General features: G+C 62.7%; 3 protein-coding genes across 10 annotated transcripts in view; 1 reads left to right on the top strand and 2 right to left on the bottom strand.

Moving 5' to 3' along the window:
• The first annotated feature begins 6 nt into the window (after positions 1-6).
• Positions 7-2,170, top strand: P2RY11 (purinergic receptor P2Y11). The gene has a single exon (XM_073319031.1). It carries the CDS (start codon positions 991-993, stop codon positions 1,963-1,965), a length of 975 nt encoding a protein of 324 aa, XP_073175132.1. The 5' UTR covers positions 7-990; the 3' UTR covers positions 1,966-2,170.
• A 303-nt stretch (positions 2,171-2,473) lies between these two features.
• Positions 2,474-9,441, bottom strand: EIF3G (eukaryotic translation initiation factor 3 subunit G). Its single transcript, XM_073319030.1, has 11 exons — positions 9,333-9,441; positions 8,259-8,305; positions 7,114-7,275; positions 6,943-7,031; positions 6,427-6,486; positions 5,843-5,947; positions 5,376-5,565; positions 3,391-3,498; positions 2,979-3,115; positions 2,751-2,857; positions 2,474-2,571 (listed from the first exon to the last, which is right to left on the bottom strand). Exons 1-11 carry the CDS (start codon positions 9,350-9,352, stop codon positions 2,556-2,558), a joined length of 1,041 nt encoding a protein of 346 aa, XP_073175131.1. The 5' UTR covers positions 9,353-9,441; the 3' UTR covers positions 2,474-2,555.
• Positions 9,442-12,665: 3,224 nt separating this feature from the next.
• DNMT1 (DNA methyltransferase 1) overlaps positions 12,666-20,456 on the bottom strand; it is a 32,974-nt gene continuing 25,183 nt past the window's right edge. For 5 of the 8 annotated variants that reach the window (XM_073319026.1, XM_073319025.1, XM_073319020.1 and 2 more), the window contains 12 exons: positions 19,861-20,053; positions 19,097-19,187; positions 18,389-18,517; positions 17,339-17,621; positions 16,468-16,609; positions 15,988-16,205; positions 15,595-15,772; positions 15,040-15,235; positions 14,472-14,635; positions 14,008-14,124; positions 13,508-13,598; positions 12,666-13,051 (listed from right to left, as the gene is read on the bottom strand). In XM_073319026.1, coding sequence (XP_073175127.1) covers positions 13,014-13,051; positions 13,508-13,598; positions 14,008-14,124; positions 14,472-14,635; positions 15,040-15,235; positions 15,595-15,772; positions 15,988-16,205; positions 16,468-16,609; positions 17,339-17,621; positions 18,389-18,517; positions 19,097-19,187; positions 19,861-20,053 — 1,840 coding nt within the window. In that variant the 3' untranslated portion in view covers positions 12,666-13,013. Of the gene's footprint in view, positions 13,052-13,479; positions 13,599-14,007; positions 14,125-14,471; positions 14,636-15,039; positions 15,236-15,594; positions 15,773-15,987; positions 16,206-16,467; positions 16,610-17,338; positions 17,622-18,388; positions 18,518-19,096; positions 19,188-19,860; positions 20,054-20,456 lie in introns of all 8 variants that reach the window. The other 3 variants (XM_073319028.1, XM_073319023.1, XM_073319022.1) reach the window with 2 other exon arrangements.

The following is a 20,456-nucleotide window of genomic DNA, read 5'->3' as shown; positions in this document are numbered from 1 at the left end:
TGGACCCTACTCAGGCACAAGCCCAGTGCTGCTAACTTCGGAGCTTCTCTGGGGGCAGGATGGGATCTGTGGGTGGTTACCCCACCCTCCCTGCCCCTCCCTGAAAGGGTGGCGCAAGGCCCTCCTGCTGTGGGGGAAGGGGAGGAGCAGCTTCTGCTGCCTGCTGTGAGCAGGAAGGAACTTGCCACTGCTTCCTGCCCCCAGCTGGGCAGCAGCACCGAGCTGGGCCAGGGCAGTGCCAGGTGAGGTGCGGGCAGGGGGAGGCAACTAGCCACGGCTGCAATTCATAGCATAGCGTATGGGGTCAGGGGTGGGAAGGGGAATGGTTCTGTCCCTAAACCCTCATCCCCGGGCACAGTTGAGCCCTCCGTTGCAGCGTGAGCGACCAGCTGTGGGGGAAGCAAAGCAGGATGCTGGGGTGGGCGTGGAGACACTTCGCGGGGGCTGGCCGTGTAGCAGCCGGGGGCACTGGCCCCTAGGCTGGTGGCCCAGAGTTGCCTTCTTGGGGGTGGGGGGAGCAATTCTGGCTCTGTGGCAGGCAGCAGGCCCAGGGAGGCACATGCTGGGAAGGGGTTCTCAACCATGACAGCGCCTCTCCCCCAGGGACATGGCAGAGAAAACCAGGGGGGGCAGTTGGCTCCTGCTCCCAGTAGCCCTGCAGCAGCCTGGGGGTAGGGAACACGATCCGGGGGGCCGGCTACGGCAGCTGCGCTGGGTGCACCATGTGGCCAGTCCCACCACCTTTGTTCAAGCTGCACTGGCTGCCAGCGGGCAGGAGGTCCAGGGCCCCCCCAGCAGCAGCAAGCAGGGGAACAGATGTGGCAGGTGCAGCCTGGTCTTGCCCCCCAGCTGTGAAATTCCCCCCTCTCCCAGCCTAGGCCGGGACCCTAGGGCCACTTCACACCACACTGCGCCAGCATCCAGCCTGAAGGGGGGAGGGGAGGCAGGCAGGGAGCCTCGAACTCAGCCTCCCGCTTCCTCTGCCCCAGGATGGCAGCACCAGGCAACGCTTCCCTCAGTTCGTTCCAGCAGCAGATGTGGCCTGCGCTGGTGGTCGAGTTCTTCCTGGCCTTCGCCGGCAACGCCTTCGCCATCTACCGCTTCATGGCCCACGAGCACACCTGGCACCCGGGCATCGTGTACTCCTTCAACCTGGCCGTCAGCGACCTGCTCTACGCCCTCTCCCTGCCCTTCCTGGCCGCCTACTACTACCCGCCCAAGCACTGGTCCTACGGCCTGGCCCTCTGCAAACTCGAGCGCTTCCTCTTCAGCTGCAACCTGTACGGCAGCATCTTCTTCCTCACCTGCATCAGCCTGAACCGCTACCTGGGCGTGGTGCACCCCTTCCTGGTGCATGGCCGGCTGGAGCCCCGCCACGCCAAGCTCCTGAGCGGCGCCGGCTGGCTGCTGGTGGCCGGCCTCTCCGCCCCCACCCTCTACTTCTCGGAGCTGCAGCCCCAGGGGAACTGCACCGAGTGCCTGGGCAGCGCCACGGACGAGCAGCTGCCCCGCTACCTGCCCTACAGCCTCTTCCTGGCGGCCTTCGGCTGCGGGCTGCCCTTCCTGCTCACGCTCTTCTCCTACGGGGCCATCTTCCGCACCGTCTGCCGCAACCCCCACCTGACGCCGCTGGAGAAGCGCCAGGTGGGGTGGCTGGTGAGCGTGGGGGTGGCTCTCTACGCCGTCTCCTACCTGCCCTACCACACCCTGCGCAACCTCAACCTGGGCCTGCGGCAGCGGCAGGCCGAGAGGCAGGACAAGCAGCACGTGCTGCTCATCCACTCCGCCTACCAGCTCAGCAAGCTCCTGGTCACCCTCAACATCTGCACCCACCCGCTGCTCTACGCCGCCCTGGCCGACAGCATGCGGGCCTGGTGCAGGGCCCCCCGCGGGCGGTGCAGGGCCCCCCGCGGGCGGTGCAGGGCCCAGCCCGCAGAGAACATGGCGCTAAAGGCCTGTGGCTGACCCCGGGGATGGAACCAGCCCCCCACCATTGTGCTGCAGGCCCACAGGACGAGCTTTGCCCCCCTGGGGCCAGCCGACCATGCAGAGCAGCGGGGGTAACAGCAGCTGCTCCAGCCTGGGAGACACACCCTGCCCCCACGAGGGGGGGCTGGGCTGGGCTGGGCTCCTTTGAGATCAGCCATTAAAGCAGAGTCTGAGCCCCCTGCTCCGTGTCCTGTCACTCTCTTATAGGTCCTGGGGCCGGCTGCAGCCGCAACCCCCCTGCAAGGGCTGGGAAGCAGGCCCAGAGCCGCCTGGTTCCTGTGTATGTCACCACGCCCCCCCCCCGCTCTGCTCCCATCACATGGCCACAGGGTGCTGGAGGCTGAGTCAGGACAAGGGCCCGGCCCAGCCCCCACTCCCGCCAGCTGCATCGCATAAAGCCGTGCAGCTCAGCGCAGCCCCTGCAACCCCAAGCTTCCTGCCAGCCCCTCGCAGGCGGGGGAGGAAGTGAGACCGCCACACGCCCGGCGGGGATGAACCTTTATTACCAACCAAGTCTCTCAACAGCAGCAGCCATTCCTGGAGCAGCAGCTGGCAGGGCGCTGGCCTCAGTTGGTGGAGGGTCTGTGTGGGGAAGAGCGGGGTTAGAATGGGAATGAAGCCAGGGGTCAGCTCTAACCTCCCCCTCCCCACGCCCTCCAACCTCCCTCCGCCCCGCCCCAGATGGGGCAGCAGCCAGAGAGGATCCCGAGGGGGGTAGCGACAAGGGGACCCCCGGCATCCGTCCCAGGCCTGGCACTCACTTGGCCCACTCCACGTTGAGGATGAGGTGGTCGTAGCCAAAGCCGGAGACACCGGCAATGGCACGGGCAGCATCCTCGCGCCGGTGAAAGCTGATGAAGGCAAAGCCCTGGGGGAGGAAGCAGGTGGTGAGATCAGGGTGGGGGCTCACTCCAGTCCCTGGGACCCCCAGAAAAAAGGGACTGTGGGACAGTGCCTGGCACGGCCTGGTTCTCCCCCCTCGCCCTCACCTTGGACTGCCCCGTGGTCTTGTCCTTGGCCAGGTAGATCCTGGAGATGGAGCCGAAGGGGCGGAACAGCTCCTGCAGGTCGGTCTCCCGCGTGTCCTCTGACAGGTTGGTGACCCGGATGGTGGCATTGTCATCGGCTGGAGAGAGGGGGGCAGGTCAGGGCAGCCAGCAGGGTGGTGCTGCCGGAGCCCTGGGGACCACAGGCTGGGCAAGCGGGGAACTGTCCGGCACGAGTCACACGCACCGTGCAGGAGGTGCCGTCGGCCCCACTGCACATGGGGAAACTGAGGCACAGAGCTGGGGGTGGGACCTTGAGTCCAGGCTGCCCTCCAAGCTAGCAGTGAGAAGTGGAAAGGCTGCTGGTCTGCAGCTCAGCCCTGCCCCATGGTGGGCACCAGGCCCCAGCACTTACCCCTGCGGTTAGGCTGCATGGATTCCCCGCGGCGGCTGGCTCCATCCCGCAGACTGGGCGGGACGTACTTCCCAGTCTTGTTCTGCTGGGCCTGGACCGGCTCCGGTTCTGGGAAAGCCGGAAACATGGGGCTTTGAGCAGTGCCCAGACCCCACCCATCCCCCACCTCCGGAGACCTGCCTGCCCCTCAGACCCCACTGGGGAGCCCCCACTGCACCCTCTCCCCGGGGACCTGCCCGCCCCTCAGCCACCACTGGGGAGCCCCCACTGCACCCCCTCCCCAGGGACCTGCCCGCCCCTCAGCCACCACTGGGGAGCCCCCACTGCACCCCCTCCCTGGGGACCTGCCTGCCCCTCAGCCACCACTGGGTGGCCCTGCTGCACACACCCTGTGACCCTAAGACCGACCAGATGTCCCGTTTTTATAGGGACAGTCTCATTCTTTTGGACTTACATAGGCACCTATTACCCCCCACCCCCTGTCCCGTTTTTTCAAAGTTGCTATCTGGTCACCCTACTAAGAGCCCTTGAAGCCAGTTGGCAGAGGAGCACCCAAACGGCATTTGTAACCTCTACAATCACCAGCGACCCGCTGGCTGGTCGGGCTGCATAGGATGAGTTGTGTGCACTGAAAAGACGTTCTTAAAATCTCCTGTGGAGGCAGCAGATCAACCCGCCTGCCCGAGGCCAAGGGGTGGGCACTGCCCTGTCTGCAGGGACCAGGCTAACAAGCGGAGGAGAAAGCTCCATAGCTTGCTGACAAGCAAAGGACAACAGAAGGACCTGTGCCTCGAAGGCAACCGAAGTAACCAAGCCAGCGGAGAGGGCAAAGGAACCCAAGGCTTGGGGCTTGCCCCCAAAGGATAAGCAGCTGGCAGAGGGGCTTTGCCTGGGTTCACTTTTCAGAGGTTTTCGGGATGACGGAAGGGGACAAGGGGGGCCCCGCAGTATCCATCCAAGGGGACAAAGGGGTCAGCACCCTCTGGCTCTGCAACCCCTGGATCCTTGGCTGCAGTGAATGCTTCTGGGCAGGCAAGGTTTGGAGTGGCAGAATAGGACGTCTGCTGGAGAGGCAGGCGGGCTGGGGCAGCAGGGAGCCTCTGCACTCCAGCTGCGGGGTAACACAGGGCGTCTGGGTCTGGGCTCCCCAAGGAGAGCGGCATGCTGCCGTCGCAGGATTTACACACCTGGGGCTGGGGCTCACGCTTCAAGCACTGGCTTTGAAGTGACTCAGAGCAGAGCTGGCCTCAGCTTGGGGGTTTCTGGTGATTTTGGGTGAGGCAGTAAAACGAAAAAAGTATAAAAACGAGCAGCGGCGAAACTGCCCCAAAGCTGGAGCTGGCCAGGCGGGGGCTGCAGGAGCTGAAAGGAGAGCGGAGCCGGGGAGGCAGGAAACAGCTGCCCACCAGCGAAATATGGACTGCAAGCAGCAGCAGCCCCAGAGAAGGAAAGGCAGCCAAGCTGAACGAGGGGGCACGGCTCCCAGGTATTCCCTATCCCCATGGCACGCCCCAGTGGACCAAACTGGAACTGGGCGGGGGGGTTAGAAGAATCCATCAGCCTTTCTGATACTGAGAATCCAGCACAAGGGAGTCCCCACGCTGGGTGACCCATTTGGCGTACTTAGCGAGAGGGCGCAGACAGGCTTTGAAATACACGCATGAGCCGAGATTTCCAACAGACTCCAAACCCCCCAAAGCCCCAGCTGAGTCAGAGTGTGCGTAGGGCGGGCGATTTAACCAAGAGACAGGCAAAGGGGCAGAGTCACGCCCCCGCTGCGCTCCCCTCCACCGGCTCTCCCCACCCATCCCCCTCCTCCAGGGACCTGCCTACCCCTCAGCCTCCATTGGGGAGACCCTGCTGCTCCCCCTGCCCATCCCCTTGATTAATCCAGAGTGCCCCCACTGTACTCCCGGGCTCCCACCTGCCCTGTTCAACCCCCGTGCAGGGACTCTGCCCTCCCCGGGGAATGGGTCCACCCGCACCTCCTGGAAGCTTCTCCTTCTCGCCCGTGGACAGGCCCAGCTGCTCAGCCAGCTCCTTCTGCATGGGGCCCAGCGTGTCCTTGTAGGGGCAGCGCGTCGTCCAGTGGTCACCCTTGCAGATCCGGCATGACACGATCTTCTGCCCCTTCAGCTTGTTCATGGGGTCCTCCTCCTCCTGGCAGTTCAGGTCCTGCAGCAGACGGGGCAGGGCCGTCAGCCCCAGGAAGCCCTCCCCACCTGGGACTCCCACATCCTCCTGCCCATTCCCACCCCACTACCCCAAAGCCGGCGAGCCAAGGCTCCCCCCCCCCATCTCAGAGTAGCCCAGGGCAGACAGACCTGTCGGATGCTGTCAGAGCCCTGTGCCCCTCACCCCCGCTGGGTCCCCTCGAGATCCCATTAGCCACCCAGAGACCTACTTCACCCCCCAGACCCCTGGCCAGCCCAGCCCCCACCCCCGCACTCACCTCCTTGCTGGTGATGAAGGTCATGAAGACATCATCGCTCACTGTGGTTGTGGCCACATTGGGGCCCGGAGCATCAAACTCAGAGTTGCCGAATTTCTTCCAGTTCTGGGCGAGAGCCAATGGTCACAGTGGGTGTTGAGGAGCTGATGGGGCCATGCTCTCCCCCCCCCCGCACACACACACTTCCCTGGGCCTTGCCCCCTCTCGCAGGACCTGACACCAAGTGCCCCACAGGCATGGGAGCCCCAGCAAGGCCAGCCCCTAGTAGCCCCAGGAAAGCCCCACTGTCTCTGACCCCCTGCCCCGGCTCAGCAGCCCCCACTGCCCAGCAGAGGGTTAAGCCAGGGTAAGGGCAAAGGGCTTCCAGGAGCGCAGTGGGGATGGAAGGAGGGACACAGAACTGGAGGGACAAGGGAGACCTGGCAGCAAGATGAGGGATGAGGCAGAGCCCTGGGGTGAGCTGGCAGGGCTGGGAAGGATTTCCCAGCTCCCTGCATAGACATCTGCTAAGCTACCCCCAAGGCGAACAGCCTATGCGGATTAACGCCTCGTGGCCCTGCTATCCCAGTGCGGAGCCCACTCACCTTCCGCCGCGCCACAGCCTTGGAGGCCTTCCTGGTCTCAATTCGGAAGGTGCGGATGATCTGCAGAGGAACAACAGTACCAGTCGCTGAGTGCCATGGGGGCAGGCGGGGTCATGGAGTGCCAAGGGGAGTGGTGCTGAAGCTGGGCCCGCAACCAGATGCTCCAGTTGGAGACATGCTTGGCTGCTTCGCTCCGGCTCCAGCCGTGCCTGCATTCCAATGGGGTGGAACACCACACGTGGGTGCTCTACAATTGGGGTATTCCTTGGGGGCTAGGCCTTGCAATTAGGAGAAAGCGGAGGGGAAGGGAAAAGCAGACAAAGCCACCTAGTCAGGGGAGCTCCACTGCTTAGGATATACGGCCCTGCCCCGGGGAAGGGGCTGTGGGGAGCGATCCTGCCCCCAGGATGGGAACAGGCTGGCTTGGACCAAGTGGATTTTCCAGCGGGAGCTGGGGAGGATTCCAGCCTGAAGCCCGGTGCACTGTGGGGCCCGCTCCCCAGTCCCACCACTTACCTTCACCTTGCGCCCATCCTCCTCCTCCCGGTACTCTGTGATGGTTTTGATGTTCCCGTTGATGAGCTCTTTTGGGGATGGGAGGGGACCTGCAGAGGGAAGTGGGGAGGCTGGTGAGACAGCTGCGTGACTGGGTGTTCCCAGCATAGGGTCCCACGTCCCGACTCTTACCTGCTTTCAGCAGCTCAACATCTGCACTCAGGTCCCCGCTCAGGAGGGTGTCCTTCAGCCCCCCGCTCAAGGGGGTGTCCTTCAGCCCCCCGCTCAAGGGGGTGTCCTTCAGCCCCCCGCTCAAGGGGAGGTCCTTCAGCAGCTCGCTGGTGATGCATTTGTCTGAGGAGGGGAAGCGGCTGTTATGCCACTGCGCGGTCTCAGAGCTGAGCTAACAATAGGGGTGGAGGGCTGGGAATGAAGTCCCCCCCCCACCCTGGGGATCGGAGAGGCTGCACTGCCATCCTGGTACAGGGCACACTCAAGTCCTGCAACTGAGCCCCTGGGGGACTGCATGGGCATGAATCTCACATCCCAACAGGGTGTGGGGGGCCAATGGGGAATCACCAGGTCCCCATGAAGGGGGCCCAAGGAGCAGAGCTGCCCTGGGGGGTGGGGGAAAGCCCCCTGAGCAGGCGCTGACCTTGTACTCATCCCTACAGCATCTCAGCGTAACCAGCAACGTGTCTAATCCCCGCCCCGCCCAGGTTAAACTAATGTTCCTCTCTAATTTTTTTACAACCACGTGCGAAATGAATTGTGTTACGTGCACCAATATGGAGGTGATGTGTGGCAGGGGTGGGGCCCATGGGTTCAGAGTGTGGGGGGACCTCAGGGCTGGGGTAGAGGCTTAGGTGGGGTGATGGCTCTGGCTAGGGGAGAAGGGTCAGGTGGGGCCACGGATGAGGAGTTTGGGGTGTGGCGGGGGGCTCAGAGCCAGAGGGTTTGGGTGGGGGTGGGCTCTGGGCGGGGGAGGGAAGAGGGTTTTGGGGTGCAGGCTGCCCCGGGGCTTTGGCAGGGAGACTGGACCCCCTCCCCAGCTCTCTCCCCCCAGCAGCCTGGGGCTGAGGCGCCTCTCCCGGGCCACGCAACTTAAAGGAAACTTAGGGTTAAACAGGCCAACAAGTGAAGTGTTAATGGGGGTGGACGGGGGACCAGCCTCCCCCAGTGATTTACCGGCTCCACCCCAGCACTAGAGCCGGGGCGGGGGGCAGAACAATGTGATGGGGGCATGGGGGGGCACCAAGGCCTGGGCCGGGGGCTCCGTGCTGGGGGCGGGGCTTGTGCTGGGGGCGGGGCTCCGTGCTGGGGGCGGGGCTTCTCACCGTCGTCTCCCTCCTCCTCCACCTGGTCGGCCCAGCTGGGCTTCGAGCTGCGGAGACAGAGAGAGTCAGAGGCCGCCAGCCCCCTCCTCACCCCGCCCCCCGGGGCCCCCCCCGGAGCCCCCCCGCCCCCGCCCCCCGGGGCCCCCCCCGGAGCCCCCCTCCTCACCCCACCCCCCAAGTCCCCCCTAGCCCCCCCGCCCCCTCCTCACCCCGCCCCCCGGGGCCCCCCCCGGAGCCCCCCCCCTCACCACGCCCCCCGGGCCCCCCCCCGGAGCCACCCCGCCCCCCGCCCCCCGGGGCCCCCCCCGGAGCCCCCCTCCTCACCCCACCCCCCAAGTCCCCCCTAGCCCCCCCGCCCCCTCCTCACCCCGCCCCCCGGGGCCCCCCCCGGAGCCCCCCCCTCACCACGCCCCCCGGGCCCCCCCCCGGAGCCACCCCGCCCCGCCCCCCGGGGCCCCCCCAGAGCCCCCCTCCTCACCCCACCCCCCAAGTCCCCCCTAGCCCCCCCGCCCCCTCCTCACCCCGCCCCCCGGGGCCCCCCCGGGCCTCCCCAACCCCCTCCTCACCCCGCCCCCCAAGTCCCCCCTAGCCCCCCCGATCCCCTCCTCACCCCGCCCTCCAGGGCCCCCCCGCCCCGCCCCCCCCGGAGCCCCCCCGCCCCGCCCCCCGGGGCCCCCCCCGGAGCCCCCCTCCTCACCCCACCCCCCAAGTCCCCCCTAGCCACCCCGCCCCCCGGGGCCCCCCCCGGAGCCACCCCTCACCCCGCCCCCCGGGGCCCCCCCGGGCCTCCCCAACCCCCTCCTCACCCCGCCCCCCAAGTCCCCCCTAGCCCCCCCGATCCCCTCCTCACCCCGCCCTCCAGGGCCCCCCGCCCCGCCCCCCGGGGCCCCCCCCGGAGCCCCCCCGCCCCCTCCTCACCCCGCCCCCCGGGGCCCCCCCGGAGCCCCCCCCTCACCATGCCCCCCGGGGCCCCCCCGGAGCCCCCCTCCCCCTCCTCACCCCGCCCCCCAAGTCCCCCCTAGCCCCCCCGACCCCCTCCTCACCCCGCCCCCCGGGCCCCCCCCGCCCCCTCACTCGTAGTCCCCCGTCGGCATCGCGGCGCCTCGCGCAGCAGGACCCGACTTGGTTCGCTCGCGCAGACCGGAAGCGGAAGGCCGCGCGGGGCAGCGAGTCCCAGGCTAGAGCGTCGCCGGAAGCAGGGCCCAGCAAGCCGCCCTGGCGACCGGAAGGGGAATCGCCGCGGTGCATGCTGGGAGCGGGGTGGCCGGGACGCACGGCGTGAGCCGCGGAGCCTGCTGGGACATGGAGTCCCGCGGGCCGTTAGCCCGGCACCGGGGCGCACTGCATGCTGGGAGCCGCACCTGGCCCCCGGGGGGGAAGGGAGCCGCACTGCATGCTGGGAGCCGCACATGGCGAGGGGGGAGGGGAGAGGGAGCCGCACTGCATGCTGGGAGCCGCACCTGGCCGGGGGGAGGGGAGAGGGAGCCGCATTGCATGCTGGGAGCCGCACCTGGCCGGGGGGAGGGGAGCCGCATTGCATGCTGGGAGCCGCACCTGGCCGTGGGGAGGGGAGGGAGCACAGGTGGGGCGCCCCCTGCAGAGCTGGGCCTGTGCTGCCATGCGGCTGGTCTGGGCACTTCCAGCCCCCAGCCCCGCAGCCCCCCAGCCCCCCGCCCCGCAGCCCCCCACTCCCCCGCCCCGCAGCCCCCCAGCCGAAATGGGGAGACGCCCCGGGAAGGGCTCCTGGCTGGATCCCGCTTGGGGTGCCAGCTTCGGCTGGGCGCATTCCTGGAGGTTTCATCCCCACGGTCGCTAATTCGTGGAGAGCCCCGGACAGTCCCGGGGGCCGGCGCCCCTGGATCCAGCCTCCACCATGCGGCGCGTAGCCAGGGCAGTAGGGACGCGGGCTGGGGGTGCTAGAGCCGAGCCCTGACGCGCGGCCCAGGCTGCTCCAGCACACAGGCCCCGCAGCCCCAGGAGTTCTCCCAGCAGGGGCAGAAACAGACACGAGAACCGCTGGGAACCCAGGGGCAGGGAAAATGCGTCTGAGAGAAAGTGAGCAGCTGAAAAACAACTTTGCTGAGACCCCTCGGGAGCTGCCTAGCTGCAGCCTGGTGCTGCACCTGCAACCCCTCCCCAGGGGTACGAGTCTAGTGCAGGGACAGCTCTGCCCCAGGCTGAGAATAGGCCTTAGGGGAGCTTTCGGTCGCTGAGGCAGTTGATAACCTGTCCTACCACACACAACGTTACACAGGCAGCACGAGCAGGAGCGCTGGCTTTTGTCAATTCACTGCAGGAAGCTGGATGAGTCTCTCCAACTCTCATTAAGCGTTTAGAGCCCAGCCACCCACTAACCTCCACCCAGCCGCTCCTTCCCCCTGGGAAGCGGGAAGCCAATGAAGGTGTGACCAGCCTCTCTTGGACCAGGATACTTTCTCTCTTTACAACACGAATGTAACTATTTTTCTCTTTCCTTTGAAGGGTAGATGGCAGCAGAACATGCGTAAGTCGTCATGCTGCCGTGCGGAGTGTCTGCTGCTTTCTGGGACTCGCTAAAGCGGCGTGGAAAAGGGCAGAACCTTTCCTTCTGCACCGATGGGGAGTTTGAAAGGGAACTGAAGAGTGAGGCACCCACTTCCCACTGATTTTCACTGGGATGAGTCCTTCACACCCAGCAGAGCCCCTCTGAGAATCCCAGCCTGCGTGGCCTATACTGCCCACACCACACCCACAAGCTACCTACCACACAGCAGTCTGCCCTTCGCTCCTGACCCCTTTTGGATCAAGACTTGCATAGAAGGCACCATGAGAGTTCTGGATTAATCGCTTGCAAGGCCCAAACGGATCACTGTGATCATCTAAGGAGCCTGAACCACCCTGTGCAGGGCATTTCCTCCAGCAGAGCTTTTAGAAAACCAGGCGGTCCTGATTTTAAAAAAGCGTTCGGTGATGGAAAGTCCACCCCAAACCTTGGGAAGTTGGTCTGGGGTTAATTACTCATTGTGAAAAATGTACATCTTATTTCCAGTCTGGATGTCAAACTCTGAAGCTCTCTGGGACAGCTGAGTGCTGATCTGCAACGTCCCTTGGAAATAAAAGGACACTACATTTCCCCCTGTAGCTAACCAGGCTCTGTAACCCTAGCATCCCACTGGGCAGGTTTATTGACGAGACTAAGACAGACAAGAGCGTTGTTTGAACAAACACTCGAGGGATGTTTCTAAATGAGGAAGATCCAGGGAGCCCGGCTCCCATGTTCTGAAGCAGGTTAGTGTCCAGTTTCCTTTCGGCAGCTATTAAGAAATGCACCACAACCCTACAGATCGTGTAATGTAGCTAGGATACAGGGGTTCAATCATCCCAGGACATGGGGGGGTCAGGGCCAGATTCTCAGCGGGGGTAAAGTGGATCGGGTGTAAAGGGAAGTTTTTCTGACTGTGCCGCTCTGACAGCCGCCTTCGTGGCCGACACAGCGGAGAAGCTGGAGAGCAAGAAGCAGGAGCTGCTACAGCGTGCACAAGAGTCCGGCCGGAACAGGCGCAGGCCAGCCCAGGCGTGGGGATGTGCACCACACACTCACCGGTGTGTCTCAGCACATTGTGCACGTGAGACGTGGTTTAAGGATGCACAACGCCACGGCAACAGCCAGCTTCAGTTAGCCAAACCCCGTCATTCCTCCCTTTGTGGACACAGCACAGCCTCCGGGTGGCAAACAACAGGTGAATGCTACGTGTGTGTGACCAACCCCCAAGAGGAGCTAGTCAGACATCAGTCCTGAGAGTCTGCCAGACCCGTAGCAAACGGTGCTGGACTTTGCTCCTGTTAAACCACATATCCCCTTGACCCTGGGGCTCTTCTCTGTGTCCGTGTGGGAGGCCTAGCGAGCGCCCAGCCAAGGGCCGACTATCTCCCACCTTCACCTGCGTAGACAGCCCCACGAGCAAGCAGTCCCGCTGGAGTCCAGTGGAAAGCTTTAGAGACACGAACTGGAGATTTACAGCGCCTGGTCTCCTTACAGGCACATCTCGCTGCTCAGAGGCTTCCCTCCCCAGCATTCTATGGGATGTCCTACATGGTCAGGCCCCTTCTCCCAGGAGCAGCCCCCACGCGCCACACAGACACCGTGGGGACCTCATCCCCAGGAACGCCGCCTGTCAGGAACCTCAGCGCTGCGTGGGGCAGAGGCGGGGCATTACTCACGGACGGTCGCACGCAGGCGTGTCTGGAGGAGAGGTGGCGGCATGGAAGTCGTGAAGGAGGGGCTCCTCAGCCACGCACACTCCAGCCAAGCAGCGGCTTCTAGTCACTACCTAGGCTCTCCTGGTTCTTAACACGCACAGAGCCAAGGCTGCCCCTCGCTGCACAGCCTCCGATGCCAGGAAGGGGAAGCAGGAGAGACACCCAGGGTATAATTTATAGGAGAGATTTATTTGAAGAAATATTACAACATATAAAAACTACATAAAGTATTAATTTCCACTTGTATAAAGTGGTTGATTATTTTCAATACAATGCATAATAAAAACATCATCCTTAAAATCCAGAATGCACGGTGGGGGCACTGCACAGCCGATCACTAAAATGATTATTAGTTGATAATTTGACCATCACATACAGCTTCCAAGGTCAGCCAAGGAGATGAAGACTGGTCATGAGTGCAGCTGAACGGAGACAGACCTCATCATGTCATCAAACAAAACAAACAAAAATCAGTGCATGTTTGGGAGTCCAGGGGCCAGGTGGGAGATTTACACGCTAGTCCATAATTTCCATCTTTTCTGGTTTGCTGTTATCTGTGAAGGAACAAGAGACACCATTGGCCTAGCAGCCCCTCCTGTTACATTCAGCCAGTCACGCTAAGGGATGTTCATCCCCTGCCTTCCAAAAGTTGCCACCAATGTGACCTCCCCACCTAGAGCTGCTCTGATGGACACGAGGGGCAAACGCCAGCACCAGCTGGAGAGTAAGACTTGATCCCGGGAATGAAATGGTCCCAAAAAGGGCCAGTTATTAAAAGGCAATTCCAGCTTGGTACGGCGTCAAAGCCCAGCGTGCCTTGAACACAAAGGGGGCAGTAGTTACTGAGAGCAGTCAGCTGTAAGTTACAGAACTGAAGCTCCCCTCGATAACCGAGATGCGCCAGGCAAAGTGGCTCATGCCCTGGCTGGTTTGGGCCCGCAGGAGGGCAGCTGCATTGGAGCGTATAGTAGTGAGCACACACCAGCTAGAGTCCACGTGCCCCGAGATACCTGTGGCCTCCTCTTTCACTTTCGCCAACACACACGACTTGATCTCCAGCCCGATGGATTTCGCCAGAGGCGGAGGCACGGCGTTACCAACCTGAGAAGAGAGGCAGGGGAGCCATGAGCTCTGTGCAGATCCGGGCCACGTTACATCGGGAAAGAGCAGCACGGCTTTCATGGCCTCTGCTGCAATCACCCGCCCAATGACCCCATTCTGAGCCAGCCTCTCTCCTTCCTTATCTGGGCATCCTGCTTGCAAACAGGAACCCAGAGTAGCTGCCGATTCCCTGGCGAAAGGTCCTTACCTCAGCCTTGCGTTAAAGACCGGGGCTCTGACCCTCCATCAGACTGCACTTTGTGCCGTAATTCACACTGGCCCCATGGGAGCACGTCTACAAGCCGATGTGAACAGAGGAGTGGGGATGGAGGACTGGCCCTGCTGCACCATACCTACCAGGTGCAGGGGAAACCGGGCTCGCCCAGCACCTTGCTCTGCAGTCACCCACCTGTCTGTGTTTGTCCAGGACGTTGCCGAAGAGCCTGTATGTGTCCGGGAAGCCCTGGGATCGCGCGCACTCCCGCACGCTCACCACCCGGTGCTGCTCCGGATGAAGCACTCGGCCCTGGGAAAGGGGACGGGGACACTGAGGCAGCTGTGAGTTCCCAGCCCGCAAAGGCCAAAGGTCGGTCGGACGGCAGCGAGAAGGGGTGCTGCGGTAGGTGCTGCACCGGACCCTGCTGCACACGCCCCCAAGGGCCGTTGAGTTTAGACTCAGCACAAGAGTGGATCTGGCTCACGGGTGATTTAGCCCACAGCGACCAGCTGTGCAGACATCTCCCTGCCCCCTCTCTGCACCCGAACAACGGAGCCCCCACATTCATGCCCCTCCCAAAACGCAGCGGCAGCCACGGCTGAGCCCCAGCCCACCCACAGGGCTTACCAGCTGCTGTCGGGGACACGCTCACGCACCTGTTTGCCCATGGGCTCTGGGTTGGTGACGGTGGTGCTGAAGAAGCCATCCCACTCTAGCCTGCCGTACAGCCCGGCCCAGTGGTTGTGCCGGTTGCCGGTGTGGGGCAGGCACCAGGGGATGAGGGTGTTGAACTGTCGGTCTGCAGGGTCGCACGGTTTACCTGCGGGAGGGAACAGAGCACAGGGATTTCCTCTGAGCTACGGGCCAAGGAGCAGACTCGAGGGGAGGATGGCTAGGAAGCTGGGCGGATAGCCTGGTTCCCTTACGTCCCATCCCAGTACCCAGTGCAATGGGCCCTATGAATTTAAGCAGCACAGAACTGACACATTTTCCATCCCCAGTGTTTATCCTGTGGAACTCATTGCCACAAGATGGAAACTGAGAACAAGGACGAGACATGGGTCTGAGAAGAGCAGCTGCAGTCTGTGCTCCTTAGAATGAGGAGGGCTCTCAGACTTCGAGGGAGGAACTAATTAGCAGCCCCCCTCTCCCTCCTGCCCGCCAGCGCTGGCGCCCACAGGGTGACAGACCCTGCAGCAGCCCCCAGCGGGCACCCCCCTGTACCTTCCGCGCAGGAGCACACCCCCCGCAACGCTCCGGTGCTGCTGCGCCCGTTCTTCTTCTCGTGGTGAGTGTACCGCAGCTTCCGGGTGGCGGGGCCGTCCGACAGCCGCACCTCGATGTTGGGCAGGTCGCGCCAGTCCGAGCCCGGGGCCAGGGGAATGTGTCTCATCCGAGCAGCTACCAGCGCGCTCATATCCTGCAAGGTCAAGCCCGGCATCCAGCATTACCCTTCCACCGCAGCTCACCCGCTGCCGCCCCACGGCCGGGTCTCGGCACACAGGGCACTGCTGCTGCTGGGTACCCAGGGGCAGGTAGAGGCAGGTTAGCCTGGGGTAAAAGCTGGGGGCCAGGACACGAGGCCCTGGGTTCCATGCTCTCCTCTGTCATGGCATCTCTCTGGGTCTCAGGTCCCCCATCGGTAAGAAGGGGTAATAACTCCACCCGTGGCTGCGGGCAGGGCTGGTCCCTCGCGCTGTCTGCGAGGGCCCGGCCCAACAGGGGCTTGATCCCCGTTGGGGCGTCTGGGTGACACTGGCCCACTGCGAAAGCCCTCACCTTGCAGATGTGATCCCTGAGGATGGGCTGATACTGCGAGCCCCTGATCTGCCTCTGGAACCAGGACTGGGGCTCCCCGTTGTAAGAGATCTCGAGGGCCGAGGCGCCGTTCCTGATCTCCGGCAGGTCGGACATGGTGTCCCGGACCGTGATGGTTCGGAAGGGCCCCGAGTACGTTCTAGGAGGAATAAAGGAAGCTGTCACCTAGCCAGTCACAGCTCGCCCCTCGCGGCACTGCCCGCGCCCCTTCTCACTGACCAACCCACTTCACACAGGGGAACACCTGGCATGTCTCAGAGCAGCTTGTTCCTCTCCCGGGCGTTTAGAGCCGTCGCTCCGGGGGCCCCGTCCACACTCCAGGCCTGGGTGCGGCACTGCCAAGGACGCGCTCACCTGGTTATATTGCTGACAAACTTCTTGTCGTCCACCACGACGCTCAGCTGGCAGGCCCGGGGCGCGAACACGTGCAGGGGCTCAGGGAACATGGGCAGCTTCTCTCCAGGAGCCGCAGCGAGGACGATGGCCCTTCGGCGTGTCTGGGCCACGCCGTACTGGCCCGCCTGGACCGAGGGAGAGCGTCCTGAGCAAACGTGAACGTGGGCTTGCGTCCCCTGCAGCCCAGACAGGACCATGGCATCCTGAGCCTGAACGCACCAGCTGCCGGGAGAGCGGCAGGGTGGGAACAGCCGCTGGGGAGCAGAGCCAAAGGGCTCAGTGGGGCAGTGTTCCAGCCGTGGAGTCCCTGCTGCAATTCTGGCCCAGAGGGGAATGAGTTTGGCGGGGGGAGGGAGGGTTAGCTCGGCAGAGTCTCTGGCCATCGGAGTGGGGCACCCACCCCACCCCCCCAGATCCCGGCCGGCGCCTGGCTCCTACCTGCAGCACCCCGAAGGTGCACTGGTAGCCCATTCGCACAAGGCACCGCAGGGTGAGCTTCAGCACCATGGAGCGCTTGAAGGAGACAAAGTTCCTCACGTTCTCCAGGAGGAAAAACCTGGGCCTGTAGTAGTCACAGTAACTGCACGGGGCGGGGGACAAGCGAGATTAGAGACAGGGGCTCCTGCCGGGCTAGCAGACAGACCCCTGGAGCCAGTGCCACAAACTAACCCTCCCCCACTGGAGGTTTGCCACAATTCTGGTGACTCTCTCATGCCAAAACGCCCAGAGCTTTCAAGCCCCTCTCAGAGGGAGGGCACAGGGCCATGCGAGTCTCCCGAGGTTCAGGGGGGTGGGGGAAAGAGAGAGTCGAGTCCACGGGTAGACGAAGCGACCAGCCTGGGTCTGCTGAATCCCAGTCCAGTGCCCTACCCCTGCTCCTCCCGCCCTACCCCACTGATGGTTACATGGCCGTTGAGAGAGTCCTCAGCAGCCCCTTCTACCCTCGCTCCCTCCTGGTGGACAGTTCAGTCATTAGAGCAGAGGGCTAGGGTTCCTGGGCTCTTTGAGCTTGGGGCAAGAACCAGCCCCACACTGTTGTGCCTCAGTTTCCCATGAATGTCTAGTCCTTACCCTAAGGTCAGAGCCCGCCAAGCACAGGTCACACGAGGCCCCGGGAAGCCTCCTTGGGAGGAGAGGTGGGGCCCAGAGCCCTGGCAGCACCTGCAGACCCAGTTTGCATTTCCCTGGCGGGGCACGCCCGGCCAGAGCCCACCTGCTCCGATAAACATACGCAGGGGGCTTCTCAGGTGCGCCAGCAGCACCCAGGCATCAGGGGACGGGCAGCCAGCGGGAACGCCTGGCCCCTCACCTGAGAAAGGAGACCACCAGGGAGTTCTTGAACTTGGAGTAGGTGCGGGAGTTGAAGCGGTTCATGCCACTGAAGCCCTGGCAGGGCGGGCCACCACACAGCATCTCCACATCCCCCTTCTGCGGGAGCTTCTGGCCCAGCGAGTTGGTCTTCTCGCCAGACATGACCAGCTTCAGCAGCACGTTGCAGTCCTCAGTGAACACCGTGGTGCCGGGGTTATTGAGGCGGAAGGCCTGGGCGGCTGGCTCCCACATCTCGATGGCCCACAGTGTCTCTGAGATCCCTGGGGACGGAAGGGGAGCAGAGGGCGTTAGACCCGGCAGGCGCCTCTCACCAGTTCCACCCAACTCAGCTCTGTCATTTTCAGGGAGCATGTGTGTGTGGCTGCGAGAGGTGGTGTGGTCTAGTGAGCGGAGCATTGGACAGGGACTCAGGACACCTGAGTTCAATTCCCACCTCTGCCACTGACCTTGGGCAAGTCCCTTTCCCTCCCTTGTGCCTCAGTTTCCCTCCAGCCCCCGGGTCTATCTGGGCTGTGAGCTCTTTGGCCAGGGACTGATTCATACGAGCATCTGTGCAGCGCCCAGCAGGAGAGCGTGGGGGTTGTGTCCGGAGGCAGGAAATCAGCCATGGCACTCCAGGGCCTGCTCGCAGGAGGGCAGCCTAGACTAGTGGCTTGTGACCCCCAGGTGGTCGTGGTCGGTGAGTGCTACAATCTACTATAAAGTAAAGCAAATCTTGCCCACCCCGTTCCCTCCCCCTGCTTCGAGGTCCCGTATTCTCCGCCACCCTCGGGAAATGCACATACATGCCATCGGTTACTTGCCACTGTTACGGTAAACTTAAGGGGGTGAGACACGTTTTGCTTTCAAAAAAGGGGCTGCCCACCTGCAAAAGCCAAGGAACAGGGGGCCCCTCTGGGACTCACCCGTGCCGGGACCTCCAGGCACCACAGTACTAGAAATAATTCACACCAAAGAGAGGCAAGAACGAAGGGTCCCCCAGTGCCCTGGATCTACCCCTGGACCTGCCCCCACCCCCTCTCCTTGCCTGCTTGGTGGAATCCCTCAGACAGGCCCCCACAGCCCGAGAACACATCGAGGGTGCGCAGTTTGGGCAGCTTCACCTCGGCAGCCTCCTGTTTGCTTTGCTCCAAGGCAGACACCGACTTCCCTTTGCCTGTGTGGAGAAAGGAGAGACCGTTTGTGCCGGCACCCGGCAGCCTCTCCAGCCGCAGTCAGGAGGGGGCAAGAACTCCGGGTCAGTCACTCTCTAGCAGGCACGCATGGATCTTAAGACGAGCAGAAAGGGTTAAGGGGCTTCTCTCTAAAGGGCGGGCTGGCACCCAAGCCGCAACAGGGGAGAGAAGAAACACGAAACCAGCACAACAGCTTGGGCAGATGCCAGGCTGAGCTCCTTGGGGCAGACAGCGCCTCGACTCAGAGTCTGCGCAGTGCCCAGCCCCGGGGGGCCTGGGCCATGACGCGGGCATCTGATACAGGAAACTACTCTAAGCTTTGGGAAGTGGGTTACGGTTTCACATCGCTGGCCCTTTAAAATGCTGCGGGAGACACACCTGTACCCTGCATGGCTTAGTTCAAACCGGCATTTCCAGTGTCTGGTTAATGTACAATGCAGCTTTCACAACAGGCCAATGCTCTGTTTTCCCTGCAAAGTTCCGGGCAAGCTGGGGGATAATATGGAGCAGAAGCAGCTACAAAATTTGCAAGAGACAAAAGCACCAGGATTTAGACTTACCTTTGCCTTTCCCTTTCCCCTTGCCCTTATTCCCAGATCTACGGGCATGGTTCGGAGGGTCTTCAAAGCTCTTGGTTTTTGCATTGTAAGCCTGCAAAGAGAAGGGGTTAATCCGGCACACGGACGTAAGGCTCCCACGTGCCCTATAGGCCACGGGTACAGCTGGTGTTCGCGAGTTTCAGGGGACGCTGCCTTCGTGAGGACTACGTTGCTTCACTTCATGTAGGGCAGAGCCAGAATCCACCCACCCCCTTTGTCAAAACCTGGTGGTCGCAAGCCCCCATGTGATCCTGCAAACTGCCCACTGTAAGCAGATCGGGCCCTCATCTCCACAGCGAAGCAATCCTCTTCGGGAACTGTGACGCGCTTCTGCCGGCTCTTGGAGAGAGGGCTCTCTTATGCTTCTCTCTAGACTCCCCCGAGAACAGCTCACGTGCCTCGCTGGCCTGCTCAGGACAGACGGGGCCGCTTCCCTTTCAGAAAAGCTTGGCAGAGTCAAGCAGCGCAGTGTTTGATAAGTGCCTGTCACCACTGCAAGAGACGCTCATTGTACCCAGCACCACGCTCCCCTGGCAGGTAGAAAGAGTTCCTGAGACTTGTGATGAAGAATGATTTGGAGCATGTGTCCCAGAACTTGGATACTGATGTTTACGACGTGCAAGTCAGTTCTAGCAACGCCTCACATCACCTGCTCGGTTAGCTACAGCCACCCACCCCGCCCCAGTGCGTCTCCAAGCAGAGCTGTGCCCACCACGAGCGGTTACCTCAAGGAAGTAGAAACGGTCCGACCCGCTGGCAGAATAGTCCTGAATACATTCCGTCAGGTCCTCTCCGTACTCCACCGCACAGCGTCCCTGCACGGCCTTGAAGTCCAGTGTCACTTCTTCATCACTCCAGTACAGCAGGTTGATGTCCGAGTGGTAACTTGCTTTCATGGACTTGTGGGTGTTCTCAGGCCTGCAGCAGACAGATCACTTTCACTAGGGAGCATGCTTGGGAGGTCGGGGGGGGGGGGGAATAGGAAAGAGACTGTGCATTATACCCTTGCTTCCCCCTCGCACACTGCCTGCATCCCAACATCCACTGCGTTAAGCCTGTCCCCTTAGAGAAGACAGACAGGAACGCTCACCCAAATCTCTCCTACCCCGTAGCTCATCCTGCTGGAGAAGTTAGATTCGTTCTGATAAACAAAGCAGCTGGTTTGTTATCCCAGCAGGACACACAAGGAGGTGGGAGTAGCTCTTGATGGATGACCAGAGTGTGGGCTGAGAGGAAAGCGAGGAACACTGCAGAGCTGGGTAGGCCTGAATGGAGCATCGGGTTAGCGTATGTCTACACTGCAGCTGGGAGAGTGCTTCCC

This window comes from Lepidochelys kempii, chromosome 20 (genome assembly GCF_965140265.1).
Source record: "Lepidochelys kempii isolate rLepKem1 chromosome 20, rLepKem1.hap2, whole genome shotgun sequence".
Taxonomy (NCBI): Eukaryota; Metazoa; Chordata; order Testudines; family Cheloniidae; genus Lepidochelys; species Lepidochelys kempii.
Note: the sequence above shows the minus strand (reverse complement) of the source record. Positions and strands in the feature narration are given on the sequence as shown.